The sequence below is a fragment of the Lissotriton vulgaris genome, chromosome 1_1, assembly GCF_964263255.1.
Source record: "Lissotriton vulgaris chromosome 1_1, aLisVul1.2, whole genome shotgun sequence".
Lineage (NCBI taxonomy): Eukaryota > Metazoa > Chordata > Amphibia > Caudata > Salamandridae > Lissotriton > Lissotriton vulgaris.
Genome location: NC_141685.1, coordinates 1106352085 through 1106377607, shown reverse-complemented (window position 1 = coordinate 1106377607; position 25523 = coordinate 1106352085). Strand labels below are relative to the sequence as shown.

The following is a 25523-nucleotide window of genomic DNA, read 5'->3' as shown; positions in this document are numbered from 1 at the left end:
TGGCTTTACCAAATTTAGGATTATACCACTGGACCTGTCTTTTGGCACAAATATTGGTTCTTTTTCATTTTGAGGCGAGTCCTGTTGTTGGAAATATTGATGATTGGGTGTCTAGCTTAAAGGTTTTTAACGTATCAAAGATTAATTCACATTTACATATATGTAATTCAAGCCTATTCTCACAGCTGGGTGTCGATAGGACCCTGCAGGATTGGAGGGGGATGGGGATCAAGACGTTGGGGGACATTATGGAGGGAGATGGGGTAGTGGGCTTTGGTGTCCTGCAATGTAGGTTTGGAATTCCATCGAACCATTGGTTTTTGTACGGTCAAATTATACGATCCCTGAAGGCACTTAGACCCAAACCGCCTCCTCCGGTAAATATTCCCTTGCTGGATTTATTGACTAGGGGTTGCAAGAAGATTAAGATAATATATAATCTTCTTCTAACAAGAATTCAAGATGACCTGGAAAAGATAGAATCTGCCTGGGCTATGAAATATGGGAATCCCAATGTTGATGTGGATCTCGCCCTTTATTTGAACAAAAAGGTATTTCGGGCCTCAAATTTGCGGGCCCAGCATTACAAGACAGTGTTTAACCTCTATCATACGCCGGCAAAATTATTTGCTTGGGGGGTTAGGGAAGATGATATATGTCCCAGATGCAGTATCGGACAAGCAGACTTATTGCATATGTTCTTCAACTGTAGCTTGTTGGTCCCAGTCAGGTCAGAGATAGAGAAATTCTGGGAGGGGCTGCTAGGTCATAAGATAGATCTATCCCCTACTCTGATGTTAATGGGTACCGATTCAAATTTAAAGCTGGGAAAAGAAGAGGAAGCTTTGGTGTTTCTCTCAGTGGCGGTACTCCGGATTTTAATATCGGCGGGGTGGAAAGATGCTGTGGCCCCGTCCTTTCAAATGTGGCTCTCCAGATTTCTTGGAATACATAATATAGAGTCCTGTTTATATGAACAGAAGGGCGTGAAAACTAGGGATTTCGGAAGAGGTATCTGGGCCCCTATTACAAAATGGAGGTAGGTAAGGCTGTAAGCTCACAACGTTGTTTGCTATGTTTTTATTAGCAATTTCAGCGAGTAATGGGTTTTAAAATGTCCCTGTGTATTATCAATCCTTTTTCTTTTTAAATCAATTGTGCTGTCCCTAATTTCTACTATTGTATTCATTATTAATTGTATTTATTCTGCCTGATACTTCAGTTCTATATATACTTCAGTTCTATATATAATGCTTCGGTTAAATTTTATTTTTTAATGTCTTTTTGTAATGCACCTTTAAAAAGCCCATTTTCAAATTTCATTTTTTGTGCTCTAATGCTCCATGCCCATTTGAGGTATTTGGCTCGTCCACAGGCGTAAAGATCCTGAGTGTCAGATTATAAGACGGCAATGCAACTTGGTGGCTACCGGTGCCTATCTCTTTGCATAGTGGTTTCAACCAACACCCCCTTGGCACTTTGTATGCCGGGCAAACAAACATATAATGTGCAATCGACTCAATGGCAACCTCACAGCATGGGCAGAGAGCTGTGGTTTGGTGATGGGGCTTCCACTGAGCAGTCATCTTGTAGCAGGGATTCCGTTCTCTTACAGAACTGTGCCTAGAGATGTAGAACCTCAGTGACTTAGGGTGACCCAAAACTCACCTCAGTATCCAAAATCCCCTTACCGAGCTAGCTACAGTGTCTCATTGGTTATAACAAACTCCCAATGACTTAGACAAACCAGAACATGAACTTAGGTTACCTCAGGTATCATGGAACACACAAACACTCTTTCGCTCGTTAATCATTTCAAACCAGAACTTGGAGTAAATGAGGACACGTGCACATTTGAAATATTTATTAATCAATGCAATGTTCTCAAACGCAGTATCTTGTATAATACTAACAAACAGATTATAAGAATCAAAGTTATCAGCATAGTTACTAGTCCATAGTAAGCAAACAGTGATAGCATATTATAATGCTGAAATGAATAGGAATTTACAACACCTATTTCTCACCTCCCTATTTAGCATATTATATTATATCTATGAAAGTCTCTTTTGGGTTTTAGCAGGGCGGGCCCATACCTCTAAATGTCAGGAGGAGAGGATTACATCATCTGCCACCAGCTCTCTGCATGCGAAGCATCATCAAGTGTCTTCTTGCATTCCCTGTAACTCTGTCTTAAACCCGCTTAGAGCCCAATGTTGGCAGCAACTATATTTATGTTATGTCTAATGTGGTGCGAAGATCAGACCTCCCAGCAACCTTGTATCGAGTTATTCTTAGAGGGTTCAGCACTCACTGTTCAGACAGTGTACCAAGCAAAACTGATATCAGAGTAATAACATATTATTCTCAAATAAATCACATCGCCCTTCTAGGTTGAAAGCTACAACAACATAGTGTTGTGTGCAAACTGAAGCCGAAGGAAAAATGGTGTTTAAACATGTAATAAGCTCATGCTAACTTAACACAGTATATATAAAGAAGTATCTATATGACACCCCCCCAAATGATCCGAGCACGGTCAAAAAAAGGAAAGCCAACACTAGAATACAGGCATAACATGAAAGCAGAGTTCAACAATATTGAGCTAAGCTAAATGTAAAAATATGTATGAGTGCCTATAGTGGCCAAAGAAATATTATCAAAAGACTGCAAAGCAAGGCCTCCATAGTACAAGGATATAGGACTAGGCCGCATAAATCCAAATGTTTATATAAAAAAAAAAATATGGCACTTTTCAAAAATACAAAAGTCACGTGCCAGAATAACGAAAGTCTCCAAGGCATCTCATGATTGGACAGAATATGCAAAATATGCAGCAACAGCTTCCAACATAATATCACTGTCATCATCTGAAAACAGTTCAGCCATCCAATTAAGTAATGGGAAAGAACATACGTGCTCCTCCAGTACCGGATCCTCTAGCAACATCAGAGGACAACTCGGTGGGTTCTCAAGAACGCTATGTGCCAGAAACTCTTGCGCCGCTGCGGGTATGTCCCACTGACCCATTAGTCCATGCATCGCTGCCAAGGCCATAATCCTTTCGCCAGAACAAACCAACTCGTGAGCAACTACGGGGCTCATCAGGTGATTAAAATCGACGCCAGGAGATATCGTCAAGCAGAGACACAAATCAATGGCCCAGTCAAAATCGCAGCTCAGGCAATGAAACGCAGGCTGGACACATGTGAAATAGGAAAATCGAAACGATAATCCAAAAGCCGCGCTTAAATTCGCAAGCGGCAGGGTGCCATAGTAATCAAGCATCCGGTTACAAAACAGTGTCAGGAGCAGTTGAACGGCTTCTTGCGCAGGACGGGCATTCATGTTTTATAAAGCAAAACAATATCAAAATGCCTGCAGCCAAAGCCAGCAAAACAGGGAATCCGCCAAACAAACTTGAAAATATAGAATGAAAGAACGCGGGGATGACACCAAATATTTTTTCAAAGGTAGTCACGTGACCACTGCTAACTAATTTAAAAAAATGAGCGAGACCAGACGTGGAGGAGGCATTAAAGATTTGATGAACCAGCTCGCAGAAATGAAACGGCAAGTCAGTATTTAAAAGTGCCTGCACCTCTGTTCGTGTGTTAGCTATGTGAAGGACATAAGTTTCACGGGCCGAGCTCAGGGCCACTTCTTTTTGAGACAAAAGGGCTCTTATTCTACTCATACCATTGAACTCCGCTTTCAAGGTTGGGATGCGCGGCCAGATGGAAACATCTGAATCCCCATGTGTGGGAGGATAAAGAACATTTTTGCAACACACCACACGTTGCGATACAGTTACCACATAAGCGATACCGATAATTACACCACAACACTCCTCGTTATTCAAAAGCAAATAACTACCATTTGTCAATAATGTAAATGTGGGAACTATCGCCGGAACTGGTTTGCCTTTCAAAACACAAGCTAAATTAGGCCGGTCCTGATTACAAGAACCGTGTAACTGGATGTGTCGGCATATTGATGAACGGTCAGGCGATTGCGTGCATTCTTCACCATTAAGATTCACTTCCTTTCCATCCTTTAGACATCTGTATGTGTATGGTAAAGACCATGCCTCATGGAGGAATGCGCTGCCTAGTGGTTCATATCGCCCTATTGCAATATACCGCTCACAATTTTCCATATCCATTTTCACACTTGAAGTTTGTAATTCGGGTAGTCAGTCAACCCCCTCCAAATCGCACTGGTCATAAAAGGCATGAAATCTATTAGAGATAGGTACATTGTACTGATAGTTTGTGTTAGGGAAATAGGGATAGTCCTGACGATGTATCTGATATGAACCTTCTCTATTCTCTGGGTACATTGTAAAATAATCTATAGTTCTATGATTCCAAGGTGTAGCCTGGCCTAGATCTAATTGGTCACCCATGTTGTGATGGCTGTTTTTGTCTATATTTTGCCAATGTTGGTGTTGGTTGGTGTAAGTGTAAGACCCTCTCTGATTCCCAAGGGGATGGGGATACCTAGTATTTGGCCCAGGTCCATTTGAGGGGTAGAAATAGCTAAGATCCTTTGTTTCGAATCAGACTATTTGTAAGATTATCCCTCCATCTGGTGATATACCTTGCGACTCTGGTGTCATTAAATGTAACGATAATGCAGTCTCCTTCTGTAGATTTAAATCTATGTCCCACCCAGTCTACCCTCCTAACGTGAGCTATGCGGCCATCAAGGTGGGGTTGAAGTGGCCTGTGGGTAGTTAACCAATGCGACACCTTGTTTTTTAACTCACCGTATGTTTCTATCTTTCCCTCACCCAGTTTAGGGACACCTATCATCACCATTGTATATGGGTGGGAGTCGGGGGAAAGATTAGTATGTATTGGTTTTTTAAGTGGTTTTTCAGATGAGTTTACGTTAGGATCTTTTGTTGACACCTTTTGCGCAGCCAAAGGCCTTGAGGCTCCTTGCTGGATGGTTTCTTTATCCGGACATAGACCCTCACCTGCCCATTCACTCTCGTCGTTTTCAACTAGGGGCGACTCAGGAGTGGCATTAATGTCTAAGATCGCTGTAGAGACACCGGTATTATTGTGAACAGTAGAATTATTGTTAGAAGCATCCAAAACAGTACCTATCAACAACAGAGGTGGTAGTTGTTTAGCATTACCAGTAGCAGAAAGATTTTTTGATCGTGCAGACTTTTTATTAGACAGTTTGGGTGGGCATTTAGATGGTGCCTCTTTTGCTGGTAAAGCTTCAAGTTTTTCCAGTATTAGTACTGTGTTTTTATTTTGTACATGATAGGATTGCTCTATTATTTCTTCCATTTTAATAATTCTTTCTCTTATTGGTAACAAGAGAGACCTTATTAGATGTTCTATATGGTCCAGAAATATAGTGTCATTTAAAGGTGGTGAATCAGTTTGACACGACCGGTGGACACTGCCTAATGTGTTCTTTGATGGAGAAGACTGGTAGGTGTTTGAGTTATTTGTCTGTTTGGTAAATCTAAAAGTTGACCAGATGTCTTTTGCAGAGGATTTATATTTACGAATAGGTCGTGAGGTTTGTCTGCTATTTATTTTTAACTTATTCCTGTTTCTACTTCTAGTTTTAAATATCGGACTGTTCTTTTTGCTCACTAAAGTATTTGAAGCTGGTAATTCTACTGTATTGACTTCACATGATAAAGTTACAGGTATGTCCTTCAAAAAAGGAAAACCTTGATGTATCTGTTGGCTGCAGTTTAGTGGTATGCTACTTTCTGCACTACTACAGATTATTGGTGTGTCTGTATCTGGAATAGTGGTATCTCTTGCCTGAGTTTTAGGCAAATCAGTGAAGGATTGCATTAACAGTGATTCCTGAGAATGTGTACTGAGATCCAATGTGTTAGTAACAGGGGTATTGTGTTGTGATAAATTAGGGAAGAATAAGTTTGGAGTTAGAGAAAGACGTCTCTCAGTACTTTGAATGGCATCAGCCACAACATTTATGGTTTTCTGCAGCATTATGTCGATTGCAGTAAGGGTGGGCAGCAGTGTAGTAGGGACCACTTTATTCCTGGTTGAAGATCTAGTAGCGATAGGTGTCTTTTTCACTTTCATCATGCTGTGGTTGAAATTATCCTTAAACAGACAGGTTATCTTTCACGATGTTGTACAAATGTCTATGCTTCAAGTCTTGGTTGTTAGTCACTAAAAGAATAGACAGAAAATTAGTTGTAGTCTCTCACCTTCTGCAGGGAATTTAGGATCAGGATCAAAGGGGGGTGCCCCGTCCCGGCCTCACTCGGGCCTCCTAAGGCCACAGAGAGCCCGCCCTTTGCCCGGGCTTAGCCCCGGGCGCTCCCGCGTGCTCCCGCGACGCGGGGGTGACGCTGGCTTTATGCGCCGCCTGGCGCGATGTAATGGGCGTCTCCCGCCGCACAGCCTGGTGGGAGATGTAGTTCTGAGCCCACCTCCGCTCGGCAGCCGCTATTCGGTCTCAATTGCGGTGGCGGGAGGGGGACGCGAACAGGCAGGCACCAGGGTTCACGGCGTTTGCAGGGGGCGAGGTAGGCTCTCTCGCGGGTCTCTTGCTGGTCAAAGTTCCTGAGGTCAATTATTCGGCGTCACCCGCTCCACCGGGGTGACGCTGGCTTTATGCGCCGCCTGGCGCGATGTAATGGGCGCCTCCCGCCGCACAGCCTGGCGGGAGATGGAGTTCTGAGCCCCCCTCCGCTCGGCGGCCGCTATTCGGTCTCAATTGCGGCGGTGGGAGGGGGCCGCGAACAGGCAGGCACCAGGGTTCACGGCGGATGCAGGGGGTGAGGTAGGCTCTCTTGCGGGTCTCTTGCTGGTCAAAGTTCCCGAGGTCAATTATTCGGCGGCACCCGCTCCACCGGGGTGACACTGGCTTTATGTGCCGCCTGGCACGATGTAATGGGCGTCTCCCGCTGCACAGCCTGGCGGGAGATGTAGTTCTGAGCCCCCCTCCGCTCGGCGGCCGCTATTCGGTCTCAATTGCGGTGGCGGGAGGGGGACGCGAACAGGCAGGCACCAGGGTTCACGGCGGATGCTGGGGGCGAGGTAGGCTCTCTTGCGGGTCTCTTGCTGGTCAAAGTTCCTGAGGTCAATTATTCGGCGCCAGGAACAATTATGCCCTCCATCTGAAATTGAGACAGTACTTCTGGTAGAAGTACAGTAGCTGGGTCGACAGGTGTGTCTAGGTCTGGGTCAATGCTCAGAGGTGAAAAACGATCAGAGCAAACAACAACAGAGGGTTCCAGGGGACACGGGCTGGACTGTGCTGGGGACATCGGGGGCATCTGAGAGTACAAAGAGTTTGTCGAATAGGGCAACTTAAAGGTGTCTCAGTATTACTACAAGATGGCTTCAAGTGGGACGATTTAGAAAACATTTCGGGTATTCGTATTGACTGGGCAAGCTTATCAATTTCATTAGCTTTATCGTGGTGTCTGTCAAGACGTCAGTGTCTAAGGCAGAGTCCGCCACTAAAATGCCTTCGCACTCTTCAATAAGTCATTCAATCCTATCCATGTGGGGGGATACAAAAGGGGGTGGTGATGGACGGAGCATCTGAATCAATCAAACAATCACACCCAGTCAAAATATCTGGGTTTAATCCATCACCGTTCTTTAGCCCACTCTGCCACCCCAGTTCAGACATGGCTATATGCAAATCAGTCTGACCCTGCGCCTCATGGGAACAGTCCAGCCCGAACTGCCAAGCCATGTCTTCCCTGGACCGGAAACAAGCTTCTGAGGACCGGTTTCTGGCATCCCAGCCATCTTCAGCCCGGCTTGCTTGAATCCAGTGGCAAAGTGAGCATGGGACTCACATCTGAGCCTACCCTGCCACACTTATGGTGGCCAAAAGGGGTACAAAAGGGGGTGGTGATGGACGGAGCATCTGAATCAATCAAACACTCACACCCAGTCAAAAGATCTGGGTTTAATCCATCACCGTTCTTTAGCCCACTCTGCCACCCCAGTTCAGACATGGCTATATGCAAATCAGTCTGACCCTGTGCCTCATGGGAACAGTCCAGCCCGAACTGCCAAGCCATGCCTTCCCTGGACCGGAAACAAGCTTCTGAGGACCGGTTTCTGGCATTCCAGCCGTCTTCAGCCCGGCTTGCTTGAATCCAGTGGCAAAGTGAGCAAGGGACTCACGTCTTTAGCTGCGTCGTCCGGAAAGGCAGCTGCCTTACATAGGAACTGTAACTGACATTGATTCATGAAGATGCTAAATTTAGAACTATCTCCATTGAATCTTTCGGGCATAGCCAAAGGGACTGCGTTAGGAGTATGAACAGTGAAATGACCCGGAGGCGTGTTACTTTCCTCTCGTGTGGATGAACTAGAGCTCTGTGAGGGAACAGTAAAATGAGCAGGCTGAATGTAACTCTTTCAGCTCTTCGGAATGGTACCAGGGATACTGGGGTCTCTTGTCTTTAGTTGCATTAATTCTGCATTTAATCTCTGGTTTTCGGACCTTAACCTCCCTACTTCTGACTGCAAATCCACTGAGGCTACCGCCAGTTCCTCTACTGAGGTTCTGCAAGGCATTGTGTAAGGAGGGATCTCGAAGGGCGCTAGCCCCTTCCTGATTCATCTTTGCTCAGGTGGAATTAATTCTTGGGCTTGGCTTTCTGTTGGGTCTGAGACCAATACTCAATTGGATCCAAGCTTCATTCCACAGGAGCGAAGACGCTAATCCCAACACTATTCAACAGCTACTCTAGGAGGAGATCTAGAACTCACTCACAAGAAATAGTCATCAAAAAGTGAGGGGAATAATTCATAGAGGGACCACCACTCTTTTCCCAGATGGTACAGCAGGTAACACTGATATGTGGAAATAGATGGACGTAGTGCTAAAAAAAAAAGATACAAGCTGGTTTGACTATACAAGAACTACAAACAATCTCAGAGCAGTAATGCATGTCAGTGTTATATTCATAGTTCACTTACCAGCTAGCATGCCCCAATACCGTCTGGAAGATCCCCGGCACAGGAAGTATCACAGAAAATTCCGAAGGAACTTCGTAAGGAAGCTATTGGGAGTAGGGATACCGCAGGGACGTAGCTTTCATCCACACACTCTCTTGATTTGCTCAAGGGTAATAAGAGTGCCAGGTGGGTGTCTCAGTAATAACTAAGACCGGCTCTATAACAAGACCAAGAGCGGAGCTGTCACATGCACTCAAAGAACTAGAGGGAAAGACTAGGCCCACTGGCCGGGTCCTGAACTGAGAAAGGAGCGGAGCTGCGACGTCTGGTATGAGCAAGGTGGGGAGTAGCGAGACGCACTGGCCGGCTCCAGATATGAGGAATGGAGTGGAGCAGCGTCGCACACGCAAAAAACAAAAGGGAACAAGTAGCGAGACGCGCTGGCCGGCTCCAGATATGAGGAATGGAGCGGAACAGCGTCGCACTCGCAAAAAACACAAGGGGGAAGAGGAATAACGTGAAGCGCTGACTGGCTCCCGAGGGTAGGGAACGGCACAGCAACACTCACGTGAAGTTGTAGGTAAACACGAATGAACAGCAAGGCTCCAGGCAACTTCAATGGCACCTGAAGTACTACACTCCAAACGGAGGCGAAGCTAACAAACAGGAAGTGCTATCAGCCACATAGGATAAAGGAAGGGGGCGTGGTCACGGTCAGGAACAGTAAGCCAAGCATCAGCTTACAGGGGAGACAGCCCTTTAATGGAGTTAGGGACCGTCTAAAAATTACTACCTCAGTCAACTAGTGAAGTCGCTGTACATGCATTAAAACTCAGAGTTTCCGGTACCTGCAACCTGCACCTTAACAAAAGCCATTTTGTACTTGGCAGCCATTTAAGGTAGCCTAGTGATGTTTCCCTCTTCCAGAGCCTTGCACATGCTCAGAGGGGCCTCGCTAGTAGAATGCACCTGCTCCTATTATAGAACTGTCAGGCTATTCTTGCTGATGGTAGGAGAAGTAACTCTCCTCCCACTTTGTTGAGCAAGCAAGTCTTGTATACCCATATTAGTCATTCTGCATGCTTACATGTGCCAGGACCTCCCCTTGGTTTTATGCTGACTAATGTAACCTAAGCATATATGAGGCCCCTGTTTTCTGTACTCCTTAGACTGCCTCATACAGTTCCTGAAGGTACTGTGTGACGTAGTCTCCCTCATCTGAGGTTATTAAAGATGTTATTTTTATATTACAGCTTCTGTGCCAATCTCTTCTTTGTTGGTTTAAAAGGACCAAGTGTATCAGTGAGACCCCTCAGAAGGTTTCTATGCTCTACAGTTTGACACCTCTCTGTAGTGATGTGGTTGTAAACTCAAAATGAATAAATAAATAGTGACACTTCTGCCTAATGGAGACAGTTGTAGCAGATCCAAAGCTCCTGTTGCTGGTCCAATCAACCTATTGATTTACCTATTTTAAAATATATATATACTTGTATTAAGCATTTGCATGTAAAAACAGGCAATAGCACAGTAAATACAAATCGGTTCAAATGATACATATCTAATGTCCTGATGTAGTGATGTCTTACTTAGGGTTGCGATGAGAACCATTGTGAACATATATGCATTCCTCAGCTTAACTGCAACAAGAGACGTGATTAACTGAAGAAACAAGCAGGGCATGAGCAGTTCCAGAACTGGTATCCATAGCTCCCAAACGGGAGGTACATTTATAGTACAGAGCGGGCATCAAGCTCTCCAATTCCACCACAGCACTGCCATGAATTCGATGAAGTCGCACAGAGGTGAGATGGGCCCTGTGTAAGATGTTTTGTTGAATATACTGAAATTAGGCATTACAGAAAAGCTTACGGGGATAGATGAGCACCCTATCCAATTCTTTAGGAGTGATCTTATGGGCAATTCAGTTTCGTGGTCCGCATCAAGTCTTAGGAGTTAATGGCAATCGCGCATGCGAACCACGTAATGAGGTGCTGGCCGGAGCCCATCACACGGACTGCTTGTAGCAGTGGGTGCGTCTCTAGCTCTTCGCCCGTAATGCGCCAAAGTCACTGCAAAGCTGCTAGTAATGCGCAGTGTGCTACAAAATGGCCCAGGGAAATTTATAATGCCGGCACAGGTGATCAAAGGGCACAAGAGTAGCCTCATGGAATGAGGTACCCAATGTACGCCGATCAAGTCCCTAAGGGGTCATATGGATCGCATTCTGAATTCTGGAGTGTAAGGGACCTGCACCGGCATCAATCAGTGACTCCTAATGTAGCTGACATTCACAATAGTCAATAAGATGCTGGATCACGGGGGGAGTTTACCATTCGGCAGCAGCTCATGTACCGTTTGGGTAGATTACTCCCATGAAGAGAGGCCCAAGTCAGCCAAGTGTCGACCTGGCGATGGTCATTAAAGCTCCTTTGAGAGATAATAGTGCTCAAAGTTGGGAGCCACCAGCCTCCCCAGTGCAACAGGCAACTGAAGCTTCCTCAGATACCACAACCAGCAAATTTTTGAAATAATAAAGGAGCCTGGGAGTATCATCATCTTGGAGAGGGAGACTCGCCCCTGCACCGTGAGTGGTAGAGTGATCCAGAAAGCAATCCGCAGCCTCAGGGAAGTAATTGCCCTCGTGAGGTTGCCATCTAACAAGTCGTGGTCATCATGGCAGATGCGAATGCCCAGATATCAGAACATTGTCGGTTCCCAACGTACCTGATAGGGTCCTGCCATAAGGAGTTGCAGCAGGCAGTCGGGTTCAGTGGAAAAAGACAAGTCTTAGCCAAATTCACTCTCAGCCCTGGAGCATTCAGAAAGTGGTAAAAAACTTAATGCTTCCAAGTCCTTGATGGATGTCTCACATGTAAAGGAGGACGTCATCTGCATATAGGGTAAACGCATACAGTTCAGTCCCTATATATATGCCCCATCCCTCCCCAAAGCGTCTCAGGTGCAGGGCCAGTGGTTCTAGTGCCAATGCACATAGGATTGGGGATAGCAGACATCCCTGGCGCATGCTTCAACTGATTTTAAAGGGGTCCAAAATAAGCTGTCCTGTTTTAACCCTGGTGGTAGGGCCTGCATAGAAGAGGCGGATGAGTTGCAGCAGCCTCTCCAGGATCTTCAGTCTCATGAGTAATGTGAACATGTATTCCCAGTCGATGGCATCAAATGCGCGTTCTAGACTTATAACCAAGCAGGCAGCAAAAGGCCAATGGATGGGAGCTCGTTCTAGTAATCTATGCAGTCTTCGTATGTTTTGGTGGTAGATCGATGAGGTATGAAGCCGGTCTGGTCGATATGTACTAGCGTCGGCATATGTTCTATCATACGACCCGCAATCACTTTGCTAAGTATCTTTGACAAGGGGCAAAAGGATGTCACGTCGAGTGGATCTTTGTCAGGCTACAGCAGGGATATTATAAGAAACTCGCAAAGCATCTGCGGTAACTGTCCCTCCTCTAAGGCTGCCTGATGAATGTCCATTATTTTGGGGACTAGCAAGGCTTCATATACTTTGTAGAATTCGGCTGTTAGACCGTCCAGCCAAGGGGTCTTGCAGGTGGCTAGACCTCGTATTGCAGCCCGCAGTTCCTAATCTGATAGAGGCAGCTGCTTCTGCTCTCGGGCTGCATAATCAATAGTGGGCAACTCTAAGTCCTCAAGGAAAGCCTGTATGTGCGCCATGCAGACAATGGGGAGCGGTCATTGAGTGCTATGCTGTATGTTGGGAATGCAGTATGTATCTCTGGCTGGGTGTGGACCATATTGATTCGGGACTGCTGTATGGCTGTGATGGGCGTCTCTGGGTTCGCACTGAGAAGGAGCCAGGCCACGAGCCGGTCTGCTTTATCTCCCTTCCCCTGCATCTTGGCCTGATAAGACCTAAAGTCGAGGCATTGTAGCTGCACCATCAGCTGGGTGTGGTGGTCCCTGGCAGCAGTAACAGCACGGTGCTCTGCAGGAGACTCACAAGCTCGTGCCTCAAGTGCATTCAGAGTTGTCTCTAACACTGCCAGTACTATCTGTAGATCTGCCCGCACCCCCAGCGCCAATACAGTGCCCCCTCAGCATTACTTTCGATGCCTCCCACTCCATCTGCCTACTCATTGCTGTGCCCCAGTTCTCTAAGAAATAGTTTGTCAGTATTTCGTGCAGTCGATGCCTGAAGCGGCTATCTTCAAGCATTACACAATCAACCAAAGGAGAGAGTAAGGGAATTGATTCACAAACGTGAACGGAGAGTACTCCTGATCCCCTGGGTATCAGTAATAAACAAAACAAGAAAGGAGTACCATCAGAGATAGCTTGGATAAAGCGGTCTGAATGGGATGAATGAAAAAAAGAAGAGAGTCCTTCCTTTTTTAAGAAACCCCTCACTCACCGACCTAGTCGGTGACATGCTTCATCATCGGGGTCCACCCTGACAGCCGAGTGCCATCAGGGTGTGCTGCGACACCTGGACTACAGTGGAGCTGGTATTTTGTGTGTGAAGTGAAAAAAAGTGTTAAAAATTGTCCTGGTATACTTGTGTGGAAAATGTATTCTCAAGGAACTGGACAATATTAAAATTAAGTGTGTGGATACGTTTAGGTGTTATGACCGTGTGTATCACTTATGTGTGAGGTCTACATGTTTCAACCCGTAGGATGGAAGGTACCGGGTTTTCGTCAGGACCAGAAGGAAAATGGGTGGTCAGGACACACTAACGCCCTGCCGGTCCCTAGATTCCTGTGCACTACTGACAAATAGTCAGAGTGAAAAAAGCTCAAAAAACAACAATGGTCGAGCTAAAAGCAAAAAGACCTGGAGGAAGAAAATATGTAAAAGGTCACAAGTATGATTAATACAAGCCTGTTACGAAGTGCCATGCTGGTTCTCACGTGTCTTCTGCTGTATCGTGCATTCCATTCAGGGCTTAAAGTGATCGGTAGTGACTGACTATCACTAAAGCTGGCACACTCTATCAATAGTGTTGTGCTCGGTGATCACTAAGTACTTAATATAGGCATTCAATCATATTCAGCACTTAATAGTGCGTGGTAAAAAATGCTCACATTTCCATTAGCATGAGGAAACAACGATGTGGAATCTACGTATTTCACATTTGACTCAGACTGGCACACTCGAGTGATATTGGTGTGCTTGGTGGTCGAGTGGTCATTAAGTATTCATTAGACTCAGTCGATAGCACTCAGCACTTCCGTGTGCAAGACTCACCTACTCACGTTTTTTGAGTTAAAGTGAGCAAAAATCGACGCAATATGTTTGTCCCATCAAACATACACTCACACTACGCAAACACACAAACAACACACATACATAGGCCCACAAAGGGGAAACAAGGCTTACTCCTATTTTGGCTCTTTTAGGCTTCACAGGGTGGAGGGAAGGTAAAAACCCAAACTGCCATATTCTGCAAAAGGGAAATGATCAAACAGCTATCACGGGTTATGTTTAAGGAAACCAAATCCAAGCTGCCAGGATCGGGCTCCGAGCTTTGTATTTACTTACAGTTCAGTTGGGTAAAGGGTTCTGACTACCTACTCGCCTCTCCGTGCCTCCCCGTGAATGATTCAGAAGCCGCCAGGGTAGATATAGCGGCAACTGTGCTTCCGGGATGGGCGTGGTTGCGCAAATGCGTGATGACGCATTAGCGTGCAGATGGTGGAAATAGAGGACGGGAGCGAGTACGTCCCGAGCGTTGCTAGGCAATATTGGACTCTTGGGTCGGATATGAAGAGTTTACAAAGAAATATCGGCATCGCTAAAAGTTAAAATAGTCTAGTAAGGTTACTGAAATGGAACAAAACTATGGATTGGCCCCGTCTTGGCAAATTAACAGAGAACGGGGGTATACTACGTTTTTAAAGTGGTGTTACCAAGAGGTCAGATATATAGTGACTACACACAGTTAACTTGGGGATCATACTGTCTCTGGTGAAATCAGATAATATTAGCCAAGGAATGTTATCGTTCAGTCCTGTGACATGTGTGGATAATCTATATATCCATCTTTGTTCTTTCTCGAAGAGCCGTTTCTGCATGTTAGGTCCAGCCCTGACCTGTTCAATGACTGTCCACCTCATGTCATTGGGTGTGTGGTTGGATTCAAGGAAGTGATCTGTCAGTTTTGTAGCTTTTTTTCTGCAGCGGATGGTGCTACGATGTTCGCATATTCTTTGCTTTACTTTTCTTGTCGTCATTCCCACGTAGCGTACCATTCTCAGCACTGGTGCCCTTCATTGGGAGAAGCCCCTCTTTTCCTACAAGAAATCAGCAAGCCTAAAAGACTCACTGGTCAATACTAGACCAAAGGCTAAAGAACCTTCTGGCAATCAATCAATCACGAAAACTTGGGGTTTACCTGATGTCACAGGGCATTTTCGCTGCGGAAACTGCAGCGTTTGTCATCTAACGAGCAACACCAAAACTCTAAACATTGAAACTGGCAAAACATGGCGGCAGCTATCACACACAAACTGCAATAGCTGCAACATGGTTTATATGATTGAATGTACATGCAACAAACGCTACGTGGGAATGACGACAGGAAAAGTAAAGCAAAGAATATGCGAACATCGCAGCACCATCCGCTGCAGAAAAAATGCTACAAAACTGACAGATCACTTCCTTGAATCCAACCACACACCCAATGACATGAGGTGGACAGTCATTGAACAGGTCAGGGCTGGACCTAACATGCAGAAACGGCTCTTCGAGAAAGAACAAAGATGGATATATAGATTATCCACACATGTCACAGGACTGAACGATAACATTCCTTGGGCTAATATTATCTGATTTCACCAGAGACAGTATGATCCCCAAGTTAACTGTGTGTAGTCACTATATATCTGACCTCTTGGTAACACCACTTTAAAAACGTAGTATACCCCCGTTCTCTGTTAATTTGCCAAGACGGGGCTAATCCATAGTTTTGTTCCATTTCAGTAACCTTACTAGACTATTTTAACTTTGTAGCATTGCCGATATTTCTTTGTAAACACTTCATATCCGACCCAAGAGTCCAATATTGCCTAGCAACGCTCGGGACGTACTCGCTCCCGTCCTCTATTTCCACCATCTGCACGCTAATGCGTCATCACGTATTTGCGCAACCACGCCCATCCCGGAAGCACAGTTGCCGCTATATCTACCCTGGCGGCTTCTGAATCATTCACGGGGAGGCACGGAGAGGCGAGTAGGTAGTCAGAACCCTTTACCCAACTGAACTGTAAGTAAATACAAAGCTCGGAGCCCGATCCTGGCAGCTTGGATTTGGTTTCCTTAAACATAACCCGTGATAGCTGTTTGATCATTTCCCTTTTGCAAAATATGGCAGTTTTGGTTTTTACCTTCCCTCCACCCCGTGAAGCCTAAAAGAGCCAAAATAGGAGTAAGCCTTGTTTCCCCTTTGTGGGCCTATGTATGTGTGTTGTTTGTGTGTTTGCGTAGTGTGAGTGTATGTTTGATGGGACAAACATATTGCGTCGATTTTTGCTCACTTTAACTCAAAAAACGTGAGTAGTTGAGTCTTGCACACGGAAGTGCTGAGTGCTATCGACTGAGTCTAATGAATACTTAATGACCACTCGACCACCAAGCACACCAATATCACTCGAGTGTGCCAGTCTGAGTCAAATGTGAAATACGTAGATTCCACATCGTTGTTTCCTCACGCTAATGGAAATGTGAGCATTTTTTACCACGCACTATTAAGTGCTGAATATGATTGAATGCCTATATTAAGTACTTAGTGATCACCGAGCACAACACTATTGATAGAGTGTGCCAGCTTTAGTGATAGTCAGTCACTACCGATCACTTTAAGCCCTGAATGGAATGCACGATACAGCAGAAGACACGTGAGAACCAGCATGGCACTTCGTAACAGGCTTGTATTAATCATACTTGTGACCTTTTACATATTTTCTTCCTCCAGGTCTTTTTGCTTTTAGCTCGACCATTGTTGTTTTTTGAGCTTTTTTCACTCTGACTATTTGTCAGTAGTGCACAGGAATCTAGGGACCGGCAGGGCGTTAGTGTGTCCTGACCACCCATTTTCCTTCTGGTCCTGACGAAAACCCGGTACCTTCCATCCTACGGGTTGAAACATGTAGACCTCACACATAAGTGATACACACGGTCATAACACCTAAACGTATCCACACACTTAATTTTAATATTGTCCAGTTCCTTGAGAATAAATTTTCCACACAAGTATACCATGACAATTTTTAACACTTTTTTTCACTTCACACACAAAATACCAGCTCCACTGTAGTCCAGGTGTCGCAGCACACCCTGATGGCACTCGGCTGTCAGGGTGGACCCCGATGATGAAGCATGTCACCAACTAGGTCGGTGAGTGAGGGGTTTCTTAAAAAAGGAAGGACTCTCTTCTTTTTTTTATTCATCCCATTCAGACCGCTTTATCCAAGCTATCTCTGATGGTACTCCTTTCTTGTTTTGTTTATCTTCAAGCATTGCCAGCTGCAGGAGCCATGTGGGTACTATAGACGAGCATGGAGAGCCCCAACGTAAGTGTAGAAGAAGGGGATTGGGATCAGAGAAGGTTAGGCCTAAATATTCACCAGTCAGTACAGGTGCATGCATTGCTGGGGAGCAAAGAATCCGATCCAATCTGAAGTGTAAGTCACGAAGTGGGGAATAATAGGAATATTCTCTTGCAGTGGAATAAAGCGTGTGCAAAGAATCTAGAAGGGACCAATGGGCCATCCACTGTGACAGCCCCAATGATAGCTAGATTAAATGATTCAGCTAATAAAAATAAAAAAATTCTCTTGTTGGTAGAGCGAGACTTCAATAAGCCGCCAAAGAAGTTTTTACTTCACATAGATGTCCTGAACAGAAAGGGATATTCGAAGAGGTATGCAATCCTATTGATTGCGTGATGTTGCAGTTGAGGGAAATGAATGTATGCATGGTTATATGAGCCTATATGTCCAAGTCCATATTGATCCTTAAGGGGGTTGGTTCTAAGGGCCATTAAAGTGGTGTAAGTGCATAGTGGGACCACAAAACAAAGATGTACAAGTACAAAAAAGAGTGATAAAGAAGAGATAAAGTTGTTCATTATATTGTGAATGTACTCTTACATTGGTATTTTCTGTTTACAGATATATGTGTACATCAGAATTGTCCTGAGGAAGGTGGGGCTTATTGCCACAACCACCGAAACGCGTCGACTACCCCGTTGGGGATGTATTAATTTTGTATATTTTACTATTATTTCTTATTGCAATTGATGTCTTGGAAAGTGTGTTGATCTGTGTACCTCTTTGCCTATGAATTTGACCAAAAAAAACATCCAAGTCTAGGCACCACGTAATAGACGGATATTGTTTTTAATCATTTATGATGAATTCATGTTTTATAATGTATCGAATACTTTTTTAAACAACATTTTTTTATAATAAAGATTCTGAAGTGTTTGTACACAAAATGTATGTCTTTGTGGTTCTACTATAGCATAGAATTGATGAATAGGCTGAGTGACAATATAGTGAGATGAGTGAATGACTTGGTTCCCCATTTGAATCAAAAACCTAGGGAACACTCAATTCCTTTTTTACAGCCGCAATGTGGCCATCACAACAGGGTCCAGCATGCTATTGAGGTCTCCCTCAATTAGCCAGGAAATATGCTCCCATCTCGTGAGGAGGGCAGGGTGACGAGCCAGGAAGACGAATTGAGCCATGTTTGTGGCGTAAACACTGCCTAGCAGTATCGAATAGCCATCCAGCTGACTGTCCGCAAAAATATAGTGCCACTCAGGATCAATTGCCACTGCTAAAGACTGAAAAGGGACCCCTGAACGAATCCGGTTAGCGCTCCACTGGCAAACCCTAAGTATGTAGTGCTATAACACTGTCCTCCCCATTTCTTTTCTGAGCAGACAACCTCCCCACCGTCACATGTGGCTCCTGCAACAGCGCAAAATGTCTTTCATGTCGACTCAGGTATTGCTGTATGAGATGCCCCTTGCTCGCTGTCCCCATCCCCTGTACATTTTAGTTGATGACTATAAGGTTCTTCATCCCTTGTATAATTAGCAGTTCTAGGGGAGAGCCCAGTGACCATGCGTTGCCTGTCTCATGTGTTATATAACCACACAAATGAAGTTCCGAACTCCCCTCCCAGGGTAAGCACCAATGGGCAGTCACCCTAATAATAAATGAACAGACATATTCCAAGAGATTCTCCCACCAGTGCCCCATTAAAGCTCCCTCTATCTAAGAGAGATGAGGAGGATCTCCTGAGGTACAAGAGAAGAAAAGGAAAAGAAGGGGGGCCAACTAGCCACTAAGGGCGGGGCTTTAACCCTCATCACACCAGGAGACCAAACCCCTAGAAGAAGAGAGTTAGGGAAAGGCAGGCAGCCCATGAGTCATCTTCACACTCAGTATGGTCTGATCCATCTTAACCCCAACGTGTTACAGTAAGGATAAGAGTAATCTTAGCCAATAATTGTACCCATAGTTAAGGGCCAGCAAAAGAAACAAGACAGGCAATATAAAAAATATTGCCATTTGAGCAATGGTAGGATGTCAGATCATAGAGTCTGCAGTTTGTGGGGTGACAATTAGCAGAATAAGGGAGGTGATGTTGTTGGGTGACCCAGCAAGCCAGTTCCTGAGTGTGAGTCATCAGTGAATCAATTAAACAGGGAGGAGTGGCACTCTATCGTTAAGAGTGGCACATCTGACAGTGTGCACTGCTGTTGGTCTCACATCTGCTCTAGGGAGTGAGCCCCCTCAGTGCCAGATTTCACCTTCCCCCTATCACGCTCTCTACCAGTGTGCTGTATCCTCTCAGTCCCAGTTTGCGGGCAGGGCGTAGGAGGGGATTCATATTATCTTTGTTCTACCCAATCCTAGGCATCCGTTGTCTCCGTAAAGAAGTAGCTTGTCTGATTGGCTATCACTTTGAGATTTGCTGGGTATAGCAGTGAACACTTGAGGCCGACCTCCCTTAAAATTGAGTTTTTTATTGCCCAAAAAGCATGCTCTTTTACGTTGCACCAGCAGGGTGTCGTTCGGAAAGCGATAGATGTGGGCATTCTCATAGTTCAGCAGGCCTTGCTCCCCTGACCACCCTCAGGATTGTTTCTTCGTCTTTAAAGTTCAATAAGCGAAGCACCACCAGTCTATGGAGGGATCCAAGTGGCGGTCATCTCCTCGGGACCCTGTGCACTCGCTCAATCTGATACTGTGGGGAGAGTGAGTGTCGGAGCCACAGCCTGCACCAGACACTGTTCAAATAATGAGACGGGTCCGAGCCCTTAGTTCCCTCCGGAAGACTCACAACTTGAAGATTGTCCAGGCAGGAGCAGCCCTTAGAATCCTCGGCGCCCTCCTCCATCTCTGGCACTCTGCTCAACAATGTACATATTTGGCCCTCCATGGCCTTCACATTAGGTTGTAGTTCCCTGAGGGCGCTCTCCCCCTGCATCACTTTGCCTGCTAGCTTCTTCTGATCATCCCGTAGGAGATTCAGATCCATTGCCACTGCGTCTATGTGACCACACAAGTCTTGTCACGTCTCCGCAGTGGCCGCCAGAATTTGATCAAACTTGTCACCTGTGGATGGTCTGGCAGATCCATATTCCCACTTGCCACTCACCTGGGGGACCACCACACGGTGGCCCAGGGAATGTGGCCTAGATCCCCCTCGCCGCTCCATGCTTCGCAGGGGCTGTCCCAGAGGAAGCAAACCAGCCCGTCCTCTGACAAGGAGCAGCAGAACAGTCAATCCATTTCCAGGCCACTCAGCGTGATGCACTTCTAGGCGACACGTCAATGCAGATCCGGAGGCCCCACTCCTTTGATCGCAATTTGCCCCCCTGCAGGAGGGATTCAAGGCCCCATCACAGGTGGCAGCAGCAGTGCAGCAGGGGAGGGGGTCCAGAGGGGTCTAAAGTCTTACCGCACCCCATGGTAGCCAAGAGCGGACCTGTAGAGACAGTCAACACCAAGCAGAGGCCTCCATAAAGCAGGCAACGCCAAATCCAATGCGCCCTTCTCCGGCTCACCGCATCCTCTCCCGGCCTCACCGAGAGGAGGGGAAGGAAGACAAGGAGGCCAGATCCGCTATTCCAGTGATTTGTCTGCAGGCTTTCACAGGAGCAGGCTCCCACTGCCCCGAAGGGAGAGATCCAACTCCCACCTCCCCGTACCACGATACTCAAATGGGGGGACACAAGCAGCTCCCAAGCACTGCCCTCCAGGGCTCCCACTGGCTCAAGACGGCATCAGGGACTCTCTGGCGCACTAGCAGGTCATGGCCCAATCCGTCTCGGGCCCCCCTGCTCAGTATCTATCAAGAAAACTGGTCCACCAGGGACGCACTCTCTGCCTACATCCCATCGATGGGTTCCCTCCGCTGTGACTGCTGCAAACAGGGACCAGCCCTTGGACCACGCAGGTTCGCGGTGCAGGTCTGCTCCAACTGCAGGCCTTTACAGGTAGCCGCCCCTCTGTGGCGCACATCACAGGCTCCGCAGGACGCGACCACAGCTCAATGTGGCCTGACTCAGACGCCGAACTCCACACCAGCCGAGCGGGGAGGGAGGGGAGGACTCCAACCGAGACAGGAGAGGGCCGCTGCTCAATCTCCTACTCCCCAGTGGCGGGTCCTTCAATAACACCCTGGCCCACAATCAGCCACTACTATACCCAGTTCCGCCTACAGGCGGTTTAGCTCCAAGGCCACAGTGCGTCACTTTACATGTTCCTGGAGGCTCCAGAGGTGCTGCTCTGTACCCAGAGCCCAGAGCGGATGTGCTGGCTTGATAATAGCAGGATTACTGGCTCCGTCTGGATTGCTGATCGGGTTTGAGAGCTTGCTCAGCTCGTGTCTGCCATCTTGCCATAGCTGGCCATGCACCGCTATTGATTTACTTCTTAACAACTAAAGACAGGTGAATAGACATGGTTACTTTCACTACCTGTTTCTTCACAATGGGTGTCATCGGTGGATGCTATCACAATTATTTGGATCACAGGGCCTGTCTGACCACCTATCTCATACTCGGGGTTGATGAGGAGGTCATCTTGAGTGAATTCAACAGCAATGATATGCGTTTGTGTCCTGCTCTGATATGGATTTACATTGAAAAAATAAAAAGACAGAAGGGGTTTCTCAAAACAGATACAAGTTGGTTTAATTAAACGCAGCGGCTGGGAGAGAACCTACAGAGTAGCATCTGAAGACAGTCTCAATGCACAGAAGTTTTGACCGCCAGTTCTTGAAGTACAATAAATCGATTATGCATTCTTGTACAACATGCGGATATGGGCCTAGTCATCCTTCATAAATACATAAATCCGATAAGGGGGACACAGGTGGCTCTCTATCATGTGGAGAGCTAATGTGGGCCAGCGTGTATGTGACCAGATGTCTGGCATGGGGCGCGCATGATTGCTACGTGCTGTGTGTGTGCAGTGTTCTGATTGGGTGAGTGTTCCTAACTACATGTGGTATCTGACTTTGTGATATTTTGGGAATACACGGCTTTGGCTAAATGTGCTTTATTGGGGATAAAATCCTTGGACTTATTTGAGGTTTAGCTGCCTATCTGTGGGATCGTTCAGGGTTTTCCATAGTTGCGCGTTTGTCTTCGGGCTAAGTGTAACCCCACCTGCGTCCTATCAATCAGCAGGCTTAGTTTTGGTTTGCAGGGCCTGTCCGACCATGTATCTCTTGGGGTTGATGAGGAAGTCATCTTGAGTGAATTCGAAAGCAATCATACGAGTTCGCCTAAAACAATGGTATTATTATAAACACTAACATACAGGGCATACAGGGTATTGTACGTAGAGATCTTTTGAATTTTAGCAGACTTATTGTCATCTGCAAAGTAATTAACCTGCAACCTTTGAGGAAGTAAACAGTGTTTTCTCCTGTGAATGTTGCTCTTCTGTGGTAATACAATGAAATGTTACCTTTGCAGTGCAGTGATAAATGTGTGTATGAGCGTTCATTAGTACAGGTATAAATAATATGTGTTATTGGGTCACTTATTTAGACTGCCAAATAAAATATGTTATTTTGAATAAGTGGACTAATAAACGCAGATCCAGACTTTTGAAACTTCAATGGAAAGGTCACACCCCATGTTTTTATTGCCGTAGATCCATATCTTTGGGCTTTCTGGACCTGAATCATCATTGGGTTCTCAGTGCTTCACTCTATGGGCCAGTGCTAATGTGTTCTGAATCTGCTCGAATTGCCATGTTTATAACTAACAAATATATAAAACACAGCACAGTATACACCATACATGGAGATACACAGTGAACAATTTGTTATTTATTACCATTGTAGAGGGAGGAGTATCATGTCAGAATAATAACAGAATTATGTTCACTTACTGTTAAAGTTCCTTGTCCCGTACCCTTCACCTCAACTGTGATATCCCTCACCAAAATGGAAGCTCTTCATTTAGTGTGATTTCAGTGTTTACAGTGGTATTCATTTACCATTAAAACGTAGTATTCATTTAGTAAGCATGAAGACTAAGTAGTATGCCCACGAGCCGAAATATGCTAATGAGGGAATACTAGTTCTACTCAACTACCCTTCAAATACATGATGAACACTTCAATTGATTGCTAAAAGAAGACTAGTAGTATTCTAGAAGAATAGTATTTGAAGCTTAGTAGTATTCTGTTAGTGTTCGTCTGCAGCTCTTGTGCTATTTCAAGAGCAAAATGAAGGCTAGTCTCATTGATTGTGACCACTATTTGAAGACTAGTGGTATTCTTTGTGAGCAATATCTGAATACTAACGGACCACTATTTGAAGACTAGTGGTATTCTTTGTGAGCAGTATATGAATACTAACGGACCGCTATTTGAAGACTAGTGGTATTCTTTGTGAGCAATATCTGAATACTAACGGATCACTATTTGAAGACTAGTGGTATTCTTTGTGAGCAATATCTGAATACTATCGGCAATGATTGTGAAGACTCAAGTAAGACTAGTAGAATTTAAAGTGAATGTTAATTGAACACTAGTCACATTCGCTCAGATTAATTTATAGTAATGCGATTGATTTGATTGCTTGCACAGGGCTTCTCTTAATGATGCCTTATGGGCCTTTCAGACTAAACTTTATTTGTTACATGTTTTCGGAGTGAATGATTATAATCTGCCTGTTACAAACTCATTAGTCATACATTCAGCAAACATTTTATGATGTGCACCTGGAACATGTGTTTGTTTTCAGACTACCCAGAAGGAACAATTGTGCAAAATGGAATTAGTCTCCAGCTAAAAGCTTAACTGTTCTAACTCCTCCTGTGTTGATTTTCACACCTGCTTGGGTCTGTAATCTGCCATTAGGCAGGAATTTTGTCTTTGTGGACGCCCTTTCCAATGCCCGTTTTCCTCGGGTCTGTAGTCTGCCATTAGGCAGTTTGTTATTGCACACCAGAGGGGTCAGTAGTAGGCCGTTTTGTTATATGCTCCTGGGGAGTCTGTTATGTTGGAATTTTAGAATTCCAAGGGCCCACTTCTGTTAGGTAGACTGCCCATTAATATTTTTCCTGCACCTGGGCTGTTGGGTCCTGGGCTGTAGCCCTATTTAAACGCAGGCTCTGCTTGCCCAAAGTGTAGGCTGACACCCAGCAACCCATATCTGACCTCCGAATTACCCACTTACCTTTTGAAGGGTTTTTCTGCCTGATGTCATGGATTCCTATCAGGAGACTTACCAGGATGACCAGTGGGAGGAGGATCCCCTTAAAGCCCTACCATGGGATGTTTCTTTTTATGACGCAGTGGACAATTCCATAGTCGCGGAGGCATTGGCGCCGTTAGAGGATCGCCTGACACGTAAGATTGATAAGGCTTGTGAGCTATTGGCTAAAACTGCACTATTTGTGCCAAACCCTACACCAGGGAATGCCATGACAGATGCTCAGCCACCACCTTCTGAGAGACCCAGAGCCTCGGGCGTCGACACTGATGCGTTCAGTCATCTTAAGCAGGCATTCCTGGCCAGTTCTCAGGCGCCTACAACCCCTGTTGCAGCATCACCTTCTACCCAGGGGGTGGATGATCAGGGTGGGGCGGATGATCAAGGGGACACTGCGCTATATAAAACTTTATAAATAAAAAAATAATAACCTCACCTCCATTAAGTCCCACACAGCGAGATTGCTAAGAGGTCTTCGGAGGCCATGTACCCTTTCTCCACCACTCCGCAAACGCGGCTCCTGGCACACTACTGGTTGGGGATGAAGTCCACTTTACTCCAGAGAGACCTTTGGAGGCTAAGAAGCCCTCCTTGTACCTCCTATAAGTCCTACACAGCGGGATTCCTGAGAGCTGGTTGGAGGCCCATCTACCTTTCTCCACCACTCTGCAAACGCCATTACTGCTTAAAAAACTATAGACATTCACTGAAAAAAATAAAGGTTACAGGGGCGTTATAGCTAGGAAACGTAGATTGAAATAATTTTAGTAGTTCAATGAAAAAAACAAAGTCACAGGGACGTTTTAGCTAGGCTCAGGTTTCACTTGAACAAAACCCATGAAG

General features: G+C 45.6%; 1 protein-coding gene across 3 annotated transcripts in view; it reads right to left on the bottom strand.

Annotated features, from left to right (window-relative positions):
• Positions 1–25523, bottom strand: part of LOC147748685 (A.superbus venom factor 1-like) — a 1068833-nt gene that overhangs the window by 226602 nt on the left and 816708 nt on the right. For 2 of the 3 annotated variants that reach the window (XM_086963563.1, XM_086963569.1), the window contains one exon: positions 23351–23394. The exons of the other annotated variant lie outside the window; for it this stretch is intronic. In XM_086963563.1, coding sequence (XP_086819689.1) covers positions 23351–23394 — 44 coding nt within the window. The remainder of the gene's footprint in view (positions 1–23350; positions 23395–25523) is intronic. 3 annotated transcript variants of the gene reach the window in all.